At 42.7% G+C, this 12,731-nt stretch overlaps 1 protein-coding gene across 1 annotated transcript in view; it reads right to left on the reverse strand.

Annotated features, from left to right (window-relative positions):
* Positions 1-12,370, reverse strand: part of LOC147888381 (pentatricopeptide repeat-containing protein At2g33680-like) — a 34,407-nt gene extending 22,037 nt beyond the window's left edge. The window contains exons 1-2 of the mRNA XM_087392149.1: positions 12,265-12,370; positions 8,764-12,141 (exon numbers count right to left, since the gene is read on the reverse strand). Of these exons, the coding sequence (XP_087248275.1) occupies positions 8,764-11,599 (2,836 nt within the window). The 5' untranslated portion in view covers positions 11,600-12,141; positions 12,265-12,370. The remainder of the gene's footprint in view (positions 1-8,763; positions 12,142-12,264) is intronic.
* Positions 12,371-12,731: the final 361 nt, after the last annotated feature.

Here is a 12,731-nt window from a genome sequence, read left to right on the forward strand (position 1 = left end):
GTCATGCATACTTGCATGATTGATCAACATCGTACTTATAAAACTTAGCAATCCACTTCAATCTCTTACGCAAATGGTTCTATTTTTGTCGATTCTTATTTTTATTCTTTCATAGATATCCATAGTTAGAACTTTATCAAGTTCACAAGGCAAATATTCAAGTGATTTCTTGCATACTTGTCCAACAATTGTGCGTGTGTGTGTGTGTGTGCATCCGTGCATGCATGCATGCATGCATGTGTGTGTGTGTGTGTGTGTGTGTGTGTGTGTTTTTAAATTTTAAATGTCCCATCATTGACTGAGTCATACAATTAAATCCATCCATAGGATAATTTGTTAAAAATAAGACCATGATAATCAAAACTTATATAGTGAGACATGGAGCATTAAAGACACAATAGAAATATCCAAAAATAATTTTATTAAAAATTCCAAATGCCTTTGAGAAACTAATATAGGAATAACATAGAGTGCCGAATCTTTTCGAAGTTCCAGGTACCTTGGTTACGGTTCACTTACCTATCACCATCCACAAAAAACCATTTGTTGAAACAAAGTGGCATCATGTAGGAAGATAGGTAATGCCCGTGTTCCCTAGCTTGTTATCACTTATACCAAAGAGACAAAAAACTAATGAAAAGCTTCTAAATGCATACCAAAAATCTAGGATGTTAAACAGATGCAACAAGTACTCTAAAGTTTTTGCATTTGGCTTTTCAATACAAAAATGGTCTAGTTCTATTCTCATGTCCATTTTTTTCCAATTCCCTTTGTGCTTCCTCCACCTTTTGTGAAATAAAGGCCATTTTAGTAGGGTCTATGCATGCAGACATCCTAGCAGTCCTATGGAATTTGTTTGAGTTTGTCACCACAATTTCCTATCAAATACAGCTATCAACCAAATCAAGGGGGGTTCAAATATTTTTAAAGAGGTTAGTTACTAAACAAGATTTAAAAATCTTAAGTGTGAGAAGGGGAGTAATAAGGGGGGTCAACCGCACCCTTGTAAAACAATACAGATAGAAAATTCCCCTTTAGTCTATGTGAAATAGCATAAATCTTGGAGGGTAGTATGTGTAAAAAAAAACAAAACTTAAGGGGGGTACTCCACACCCTTAATAAAGAAAAAGTTTAAGAAATGGGGGATAATTGACACCCATACACTAATAAAAATTAAAAATTACATGGGGGGTAATCCACACCCATATGAGGAACATAACCAATTGCAGGGAAGTAGGTACATCCATGAAAGGAAGTAGCATAAATTAAGGAGTTAGCTCAAAAAAAATTTTAGTCAATACTCAAAACTAGGGTGAGTTACAAAAAGTAAACACGTGAATTAAAACTTACAACTATTTGAAGAAAAATTTAACCTAGCTAATAAAATAATAGACATTGCATAGAAATTTCTTTCTTTTATCATATTGTAATAATATGCTAAAGTAAAGATTGTTTTTTTATTTTATATGTTATTGTAACGGTACATTTAATGGGAATAATATTATAAAAATCTTTGTAATTACGACCATAACCAAAAACTTAAGAAGAAAGCCGAAACAATCAGGAAATGAAGAAAGACATTGAAAAATAATTGGTACAAGGAGCATTAAAGTTAGGTTAACACCCCCTAAGGGGCACTTTAAAAGAACCCTTTACACAAGTGAGTAGGTTAAAAAAACCTTAGGATTAAGGTCAACCATATGGTTGACTTGAAAGAGTAACATGTGACTGCCATGCAATCACCCCAATAGCTAGACTAGCTTCAAGAGTAGTGTGACATGAGGCAACCTTATCGAGTTTACGGCTGCAAAACATAACCAGAGCATAGTTTTAGTATATCAATAGCTCCGCACGGAGAGTTTCAACACAAAGCACCAAGTTGTAGGTAACATGAATCATGCGGTTGGAGGTTGTACGCAAAGGAAGTAGGAGACTAAGCAAGAAGTGGCACAATAGAGTACATACGAGATACAACAGCTATCTAGAGCAAAAAGCTCATGAAACTTAGCTAGGACGAGCATTGAGCTATAGGTGGACAATAAAGGGAATCAAAGGAACAATTTGAAGAGTAAGTCATCCAAGCAGACGGAGCTCACGGCCAACAACATAGACGAGAGGAGATTATAGCTAACAAATAGTCTGAAAGAGATAGAGCAACTCTCACATGCTCCCAAGCATTGAGAATATGAAGGATAATAGCAAGAGACAAGACCATGCAGTAAAACAAACGTGAATATCAAGAGCCAGGCAATCGTAATAAGTATCGATGACAAGGTACGTGTAGTTTACCTAGGAGAAGTTGTGAAGACTGTTTACTACAAGCTACTTGCAAGAGGTAAATAAAGCATAAATCACTAAGGAAGAACAAGCGCACAATCGATCTGTAAACAAAGAGAGAGAGAGAGAGAGAGAGAGAGAGAATGAAGAGGTTGACCCGCAAACTTGGAGAATCCATCGGTAGGGAAAGAAGGAAGCACTGAGTTTGAGGGAAACAATAGAGGGAACCACACCAATGAGCTAAAGGCAGCATAGTAAGCAATCTACCAATGTAGTTAAATAGGGAGAGAAGGTTGTAGCATGCTAAAGGAGGTAGAAAGTCATGGGAAAGAATGTGGGGTGGGGGGGGTTACAAAGGAACAAGAACATAAATGAGTGGGGGAATAATAGGCTGTAGTTATGTGTGTAGGTGCTTAGGTAGGTCTCTTACTATAGTTGAGTTGACTATATTCAAGTGTGTGTACTAATACACACTTATAGTCATGACATAATAGTATAATAATAAACTTAGATGTAGGTACTAATATTCTTAAGTAACAAGTGTACAATTTAAAAACATAAACCTAGAGAAAATCAATAAATAGCAATTTAAAGGTTAACTAAAGAAATAGTGAACATAAAACAAGGGGAAAATTAGTTAGGAAAGAATCTAAAAGAGGGAATCAAACCAAGAAAGGTCAATTATGATTTTCACAATCCAAGATAATTAATTACCAGAGTACAGGGTCTCAAGCAATTAATTATTATAAAACACATGAAAGGCAAGGTGGTAAGAATCATTATATCAATGCACGGCCCAAGGTAATGCGAAAAGAGTCATGTAAACCAATAAACTTAAAACTAAAATTGAAGGTACAAGAACTCAATAATAAACTGATCACACCCAAAAAATTTGGATCCATGTACAAGCTGTCATTCTTCCATCAAAGCGAAAGTTCTCATAAACCACCAAAAACCAAGGATCCATGAACTTGATATCCATAAGATGTCAATCTTCCATTAGAGAGACAGTTCCCTACACATATAACCATAACAGGTTCAAAAAGAACTGTTAAAAGGTTTTGTAAGCATTGTGTTTGTGCACCAAATGCTAGTGTGTGTGAGTATGTTTGTGTGAGAAGCAATAAACTTGTGAGTGTGTGTGTGTCTATGCATGCATGCGTGCATGTGTGTGCATGCGTGCAAGCATGTGTGTGTGTGTGTGTGTGTGTGTGTGTGTGTGTGTGTCCAAAATTTAGATAAGGATCTAAGCAAGACGATTGGCAAATAGAATTTTTCTTTATATTGAGTCTGTAGAAGGCATATCTTGGTGACATTGTGTCTCTGATGTGAGTTACAAAAACGTCTCGTATCTCTGTCTATCTGGCCATCTCACACAGTGGTGGACGGCATGGTCTACGAGCTCTCTGTATCTTGTGGGCCATAGAAAAAGTAACACCTATGGTTAAGCAATCTCATCCCAGTAGAACAGTAAGAGGATGAACCTCCATCCCGCATGCTCTAGTCCATTGCCAAACAATAGGTGGCTCTAGTGTCTCTGGCTATGTCTCCCCTCGTCGTTGTCTTATCTCACTAGTCCATAGTGCCCTCATGTTGTCAATCTCCTCATCCTCCATCTTGACATGTCTAAGACTAGACTCGAATGTGTAGAAATTTGTGATGTGTCACTAAGTTTGATCCCCTGCTGAGTCGCCCTCTTTCCCTCTATGATCTAACAAAGGAGTGTCTCTCTATGAAGTCTCATCTCCATCAGATAGAGACAGATGCATACCTAGAGTTGGGAGTGAATAAATATAGAGAGAGGCCTAAATCCAAGACCCTCCTAGAAAAGGCAGTGATCGTAGCATCCTTGAATCTCATAGTAAACATGAAAGATATATAAGAAGTGCTCCTATGTCTCTACCTCACCCAATGTGCTATGTCATAGTAAACAGGGAAAAGTGCTCCTATGTCACTACCTCACCCAATGTGCATAATCGATAGATCTGTTGCTCCATAGGTGTGCCTACGGCTCTCCCTGTCTCAATCCTTAGCTAATGGGATGAGAATCGCATTTGCCCAATGGCAATGCTAAAGGCATGTGATACTCACCTATCCTCCAAATACTGGGGTATGATGATCATTCCATCCTCAGATATTCTTAAAAGTGGTCATGATAAAATATGATCATGGTGGGGAAATCCTCGTCCCCTCCCCATGTCCATGTCGTATAGAGCTGAAGTAGGTCTTGCTGTATGATACAGTTGATCTCATCCCATGGGACAAGAGGATTAGGGGCATCCAAGCTATACTGTAAGGGGGGAGATAATCCATCTGAATTCCATGTCTATTGAACCATTTTGAGATGCATTCGTACCAGGCCATGCTAGCACCAATCTCAACCAATCACATAGATGACTCTAGTGCCTCTCGATAGCCTCTCTCTAGGTAAGGCCCAAACTATGTGAAGATAGGTAACTTCCTGGAAGATGGCATCGATCTCAAGTGGTGTCATTACAAACTCTTCCTGTATGATTTGGTTGGGGACTGAGGGCTTGCTCCAAATCATCTTGGATCCCATGGTCGCCTATAGCCTCTCAAAGCATTACCACTTAGTCACTATCAGGGATGTTTTTATCGAAGCTATACTTATATATTAATATAACATCTTGGCGAAAGTTTATCGAGCTAGTTTTTTTAGTTTCACAATATTTGTAGAACATATTACAATTTATATATTTTCTTTTGAAATTTAAAGAAAAAGTTGTAAATCTTGGCGAAACTTCTTTTTTTTTCTCATAAAAGTTTCAAATCTTGGTGAATTTTTCATACTTTTATTTTTATTAGGGCATAAAACTTTCAACACCAATATAAAAGTTTCACCTCTTAACGAAACTAATAGGAAAGAATCATCCATGGTCACTATCAGATCACATCCCCTATGTACATGGCCATGGGCCTCACTAATGTGTCAATAACCATCCCTTCATCGTGGGGTCCTAAAAATGCACTTGAAAACACAGTCACTCCAATCAAGCCAAATCCCCTTACTCTTGTGTAAGGCGTGCCCGCGTTGCATGGATCATTGTAAAGACTGGTCCTATAAAGACCACCCCTAGATATGTGTAAGTCTGTACAATCTCCACAAGCTCTCCTCTGTAGGTGAAACTGTAGTACTAGCCGGGAGGTATTGAAGATCATAACCTTGGTTTTACCAAGATTAACTGTCGAATCCCTCTCTCTATAGAACCGCTGTAGGGCATCTAGGTGTTTCTATAACCCTACTTCTGAAGAGGATATGGTGACCATATCATCTGCATGTAATAGTATCTATATCATCAGGTTCGCTAATCGAGATCGTTTGCCTCCTAGGCGGTCAATGAAGGTCGTGATCTCATCAATATATCACCCAAATAAAGTTGGTGAGAGGGGGCATCCCTACTTCACCCCTATCGTACTCTTGATCCAATCTGACAGGCCTCTAGGAGCACTGTCATCACCCACCATATCATAATAACCGAGATCTACATCTTCTATAGTCATCTAATCATGAGCGCTCATGGAACACTGTCCACAAAACACATGTGTAAAATTTCTATGACCATGAGCTTGCCTCCTCAATAACTGCCTATAAGGTGAAGATATGATCCAAACTGGAGTGTTGATGACATAAATGGTAGGCTTTGGATTCTCTATTTTGTAACTTGTGAATCCTTGAGGGACTTGTTCTCTATGAAGCTACGGGGAGAAGAGGATGAGGGACACACTGAGAAGCAATATTTCTGATGTGTCATGTGATTGAGAGCACCTAAATCAAACTACCGAATGTTATCGTGATTGTGCTGTTCTTCACGTTCCTACTTTAGCGTCGTTTAGCACCAAATTATGTCTCGTTATTCCTATACCGTCACCTCAGGGGCTCCCGCCCCCGAGCCCCCACCAAGGGGGCCGCTAGCCCCCCTGGGACCCCCCAGGCCTCAGTAAGAGTAAGGGGCTCCCATACAATCACCTTTCTACCATCAACGGTCTCATTGATAGACCTCATCTGACATGCAAGTCCATCCAGTGTCCCGGGCTCACACTCGCTTATCCTCATATGGGGGCCTTACAACTTGAGCACCTTGGACCACTGGTGGTTACCAGGAGAATGGGGCATTGAGCATATCTAACATGCACCACTGACATACCCAAGAAGACAAAACATATGGTGTCCACACTATATGGCTTATCATACAACAAATGAATGTTCCCATCTTGAGATCAAATAAGCCTTGAGAGGATTCAACTAGCAAGGTTGTGATGTTATGTATGCTCAATGCATGGCTGCCACGATGTCACTAGGTGTTTCTATAGCATGAGAATCATCTAATGTTGGAACGAGCAATATCAAAGAGTACCAATGCTAACTTAAGGACACCCCCCACACAGGATAGTAATAGCAATCTCATCGTTGGATCTTTCTCCTCACAAGGAAGGGGTTACATAGGGTGTGACAGTGTTTGCTAGGTGGACTCATCTGAGCTAGCCCACAGTATCAAGAGGAGTTTGAGCACCAGCCCCTTGTTTGGAATCCAAAGGTCGTGATCAAGAGGGGTGTATGCTTGGGCCACATATGCGCATCGAGTGGACACAGTGGGAGGGCAATCCAACGAGATCCTTTGAAGCATGGAGCCACCTTTCCCATAAGACAGAGGCACAAGTGAAAGCCCTCTTGCACTTGAATGGAGACAGACGCCGCCATCCCCGTGTTCACAGAGCCACAGATCCCCCGAGTTGGTATGGAAAGTTCTCTAGGACAAGGATGCCTCTAAGGATCCTTTCAATGCATTGAGCCTAATCGCTTCGCACCCCATGCACCACAAGGTGGGGTAGAGGGAGACCCAAGGTTGGACAAGGCCTTGGGTAGCTCAAGTGGCAGCAGGTCATCTTGGCAAGGGATGGGCCATTGATGCAGTACTAGTCACTTTGGGGTAGGACCGCTTTTGCTGTGGGAGGGCCATCCCCTAGGAGAGTTACAATGGGAAGTTTTGGCCTTCTAGAGCAAGGCACTCAGAGAGCATTGCAGAGATGCCCTTCTTCTCATACTCTTCACACATCAGTCGACACCACCCGGGAGCTCTTTGAGAGAGCAGATTAAGTAGAGCAGAGATGCCCCATGAGGTCACTAGAAGATTCTAGTCTTGTCTATTTACTAGCCTCTGTCCCTGAAAAGATAATGTATTTCTTATGGATTGTGGCCAATAGGGGACCGCCCATTAGCTCATGGTTGGAGCAAGGATGCAAGTGGATGGGAGGTGCCACCACTGCACAGAGAGACCTCGAGACGAGATCCCGCACTATCTATGGAGCTACCCCGCAGCACAAAGGATTTGGTAAGGGGCCCTTCGGATTGGGGCTCAAACTCAGAGAATGTGGTTGGACTTCAATTCTGACATGGGAACCTGATTTATAGAGCCTATTCGACCGAGATCTATAGAATTGTTGGATAGAGTGTCTTTCGGATTGAGGTGCAGGACTCGACTCCTCCATCCTATCAGGATAATGTATAGCTTCAAAAGGCTAGAATATATCCATCTTACAAAATTAAAATGGTTTATAGAACAATCTATCCTCCATCCTATCAACGACCTTGATTCCTCCACCCTATTAACAACTTGTACCCTCACTGGAGGATAGTGTTTGGGAGACGGTGTCCAACATTACTGCTTGGAACATCTGGGTTGACTGTAGTTGCAGTCTGGTGATGGAAGGCCAACAGGCTCCTCCAACAGCCATACTTGCTGCCATTTGGCAGATTATCTATACCTTGATGAGAGCAAGGGACCATGGGCTCTAGGACAACCCCAAAAGGCGAATGTGTTTCTGCAAGGCTTGGCCTGCAGGTGTATTCTATACAATCACAGATCGAGGCATCTGTTGTCATTTAGCCCCCCAACCCGAGTTGGGTTCTCTAGAAACAGGCTGGACAATACCATACTTGCTGCCATTTGGCAGATTATCATCTTTACCTTGCACACCATATGAGAGCAAGGGACCATGGGCTCCAGGCCGACCCCAAAAGGCGAATCTGTTTCTGCAAGGCTTGGCCTGCAAGTGTATTCTACACATTCACGGATCGAGGCATCCGTTGTCTTTTAGCCCAACCCGAGTTGGGTTCTCTAGAAGCAGGCTGGACAATACCAGCCAGCTTTTTCCTCTACTTTCTTCCACAAGCAATGCCATGCGGATAGCTCATTTGTATGGTTGGTTTTCTCTCAAACATTAATAGAAGGTTAGGGGGGGTCACTATAGTTTTTGCACATGAGAGTACTAGGTGTACTGGACTTTGCTCTTCTCTGCATCGTATTGCCCTATTTGCATTTAGTGACTTCCTATACACAAGTCTTTTTGTTCCTTTAAATGAGAGTACTAGAAGTATTAAAAAATGATATCCTGTCTTTTCTCTGGCTGAGGTTACTAATTTGTCATCCATGCAACATCACATGCAAGTTTTGATTTCGTGGCAACTTGACAAGCCCAAAAGCTGTGGCTCAATTGCAGCTTCTTTCTCCAGATCAAAACAGAGTCTCAAAACCAGATCTACATTTGGTACATGCCCTTTACCTCTCATGCGTGACCTCAATGTTTCCAACATTGCTAAGATTTCCATACTTTGGCTGCCAGAAACCAAAAACTCATGCACATTGTTCTTCACCTCTATCAAGGCACTTGCAGGCTTTTTCCTTGCCCTTGCAAGTTTTCTCAAATCCTCTAATCTATATGCATCTTCCCACCTCCCAGCATTTGCATAGATGTTTGCCATAAGCACATACGAAGCAGCAGATTCTGAATTCATCTGTAGAAGCTGCTGAAAACATCTCAATCCTAGTTCTTCTTCCCCATAAGCTTTGCAGGCACTGAGCAAAGCTGTCCACGTTTCTGGAGACGGAGGGCATCGCATAGTTTCAAGGAATTTCTCTGCCTCATATAGATGCCCTGATCGTGCTAGAAGATCAACCATGCAAGTATACTGATCTATTGTTGGAGCAACGCCATATTCATCTCTCAACACCGTGAAATACTCCCAGCCCTCAAATACCAGATTGTTATGGCTGCATGCAGTAAGAAGGCATGTGAATGTAGTAGCATCTGGCTTCACTCCCTGTTCTCGCATGTCCTTGAAACATTGTAGAGCCATGTTACCCTCATGGTTCATGCCATACCCTATTATCATTGCATTCCATGAAACAACATCTCTTATAGGCAGCTTGTCAAAGACATCTCTTGCCTCTAAAAGTGATCCACATTTGGCGTACATGTCAACTAAAGTGCTGCCAACAAAGAGATCTCTTTCAAATCCCTTTTGTGTGATCTCTGTGTGTAATTTGCGCCCTTTGTCAATGGCTCCTATGCTGACACAAGCTTTCAAGACACAAACAAATGTGACAGAATTTGGAGGAATGCCCTCTAGTTGCATCAAGTCAAGGCATTCCAGTGCTTCCTGACCAGGTCCATGTTCAGCATATCCTGCAATTAGTGCAGTCCATGACACGATATGCCGCACTGGAAGCTTGTCAAAAACTTCTTGTGCCTCTGAAAGTGTGCCACATTTAGCATACATGTCGACCAAGGTGTTGCCAACAAAAAGATCACTTTCAAACCCCTTTCGTGCAATCTCAGCATGTATTTCTTGGCCCTTGTCAATGGCTCCTACACCACTGCAAGCTTTCAAGACAGATTGAAACATGAAGACAGTTGGAGAAATGCCCTCCAATTGCATCTGGTCAAAACATTTCAGTGCTCTCAGAGCAGATCCATGTTCAGCATATCCTGCAATTAGTACAGCCCACGACACAACATCTTGAACTGGCAGGTTGTCAAATACTTCCTGTGCCTTTGAAAGCAAGCCATATTTGGCATACATGTTCACCAAAGTGTTGCCAACGCATAGATCTCTTTCCAATCCCTTTCTTTCAATTTCAGCATGTATTTCTTGGCCCTTGCCTATGGCTCCTATGCTGCTACAAGCTTTCAATGCACAAACAAATGTAACATCACTGGGAGAGACACCCTCCAGTTGCATCTGTTGAAAACATTCCAGTGCTTCCTGACCAGATCCATGCTCGACATATCCAGCAATAAGAGCATTCCACGACACAACATCTCGAGCTGCAAGCTTGTCTAGAACGTTCCGTGCCTCTGCAAGTGAGCCACATTTGGCATACATGTCAACCAAAGCATTGCCAACAGAAAGGTCCCTTTCAACTCCCTTTTGTGTGATATCCATCTGGATCTCTCGGCCTTTGTCTAAGGCACCTATGCTGCCACATGCTTTCAAGACACAAATACATGTGACAGCGTTCGGAGAGATATGCTCCATTCGCATCTGCTCAAAACATTTCAGCGCTTGCTCTCCAGGTCCATGTTCAGCATAGCCGGCAATTAGTGTTGTCCACGACACAACATCTCGAGCTGTCAGTTTATCAAAGGCTTCCTGTGCTTCTGAGAGTGAGTGGCATTTCACATACATGTCGACCAAAGCATTTCCAACAAGTAGCTCACTTTTAAATCCTGTCTGTGTGATGTCTCTGTGTATTTCTCGGCCCTTGTCTATAGCACCTATCCAGCCACAAGTTTTCAAGGCACAAACAAATGTGACAGCATCCAGGGACATGCCCTCCAGTTGCATCTGTTCAAGACATTCCAGTGCAGCCTGAGCAGGTCCGTATTCAGCATATCCGGCAATTAGTGCATTCCATGACACAACATCTCGACCTGGCAGCTTCTCTAAGACTTCACGTGCCTCTTTCAGTGAGCCACTTTTGGCATACATGTCCACCAAGGTGTTGCCAACGGAGAGATTTCTTTCAAATCGATTCTGTACGATTTCAACATGAATCTCTCGCCCCCTGTCCACATCTTTCAGCCTAGCACAGGCTTTCAGTAGGGCCATAAGCGTGTACCTGCTAGGATGTACACTATCCTCTTGCATTTTCTGATACAGGGTGAGGGCATGGTGTGTTTGCCCAGACTGTGTATACCCTGATATGAGAGACGTCCATGAATGCTCACTCCGATGAACCAGCCTGTTGGATACCTGCTGAGCATCAGACACACTTGCACATTCCACAAACATTGGCACAATGTAGTTCCCAACAGCTCCATGATCTTCCAGCCCATTATTGCAAATGTGTGCATGCACACGCTTGGCATACGCAAAACTCTTCATTTTCCTGCATTTCTGCAAAATGCATACCAAGTTCTCAACCGAAGGCCACTCAGCCATCCGATCTAAAACACTCAGTGTCTGCTCTAAGCTCAGCATCAGATCGCTATTGCCTTCTTGAGGCGGTTGTATGTGCATGCCAATTGCATGCTATGGCCCCGTTGATCCCCTGGCTTTTGCCCCTTCTGAAACTCCTTGCTTGTCCTTCACCACACAGTGACTCTTTCAGTACTATCGTTCGTAAAATCTGGAGTCTTTGTTCACACTACCGCTTTATGGGAGACGTCGATGCCAGTTTGTCTAATTTTCCGCATGTTTCTTTTTTATCCAAAAAAGCTTTATTTAAACTTCTCGAATTCCTGAGCTGCTACCTTGTCATTACCTGCCATGGAACTAGTCTTATACTGTTCTCATTGCTTGCTAGCTGGTTACCTCCTTCCCTGCTATTTTGCTGGTTCTGTTTTATATTAGAACAAACTGTGATGATAACCATGGCTATGGTTAGGTTGAACAACTGCAGCTCGCTGTTGTTTGTCTTCTTCCTCATTCGCTTCACTGCCATCTCTTTCCATGGCACCATAAGATGTGTCCCTCTCTCTGCATCGATGCAACTGGTAGAGCTTTCCTCCTCGGCCATGGCCAAGGCGATGGTCTTGTTGGCCTTCGATTTGGCCTGTTCACTGCAAAATGACGAAGTAGAACCAGATGACGCTCCATCGAATTCCATTCCAACAAGAAACCATCTGGGTTGCCCGCAAAAGAGATAAGAGGGCGGTGCACTGGTTGGAGAAGGGATCGAATACCATGCGGAAATGAAGCTGAGGCTGCCAACGGACTTTCAGTTTCAATTTCCAGTGTAGCCATGGACTGGGCAAAATATTCACTCGGAGATCTACGCCACAAACAAACATCCTAACATAAGTCCTAACCATGTCCCTGGTAAGGGGACCAATTAGGGTGGTTCCAGGGTCAGCTTATGTGGCAAACATGTCCCCGCCCAAGCTTGATCGCCCAAACTTGATGGGCAGCCGTTTGAGTGAGCCAATCTTAGCCGCTCATTGCACTCCCAAACTTGGGCGCACGACTAGTGTGTAAACACCTTTAGTGCATGTCGCCACGTGGCACGCACCCAGGGCAATCCCTGGAGCTTCTGGGGAACCTGCTTGGGTGATGTGGGGAAGAATAATATAGTGTTGTTATCTCAACTCAAAGGGAATCTCTTTCCTACTCGAAAGAACGTAGATAAGGACCTTCTCCTAACTCCAAGGAA

Source organism: Dipteris shenzhenensis, chromosome 21 (assembly GCF_047967505.1).
Source record: "Dipteris shenzhenensis isolate YYH24624 ecotype China chromosome 21, Dip_SZ_1.0, whole genome shotgun sequence".
NCBI classification, from domain to species: domain Eukaryota; kingdom Viridiplantae; phylum Streptophyta; class Polypodiopsida; order Gleicheniales; family Dipteridaceae; genus Dipteris; species Dipteris shenzhenensis.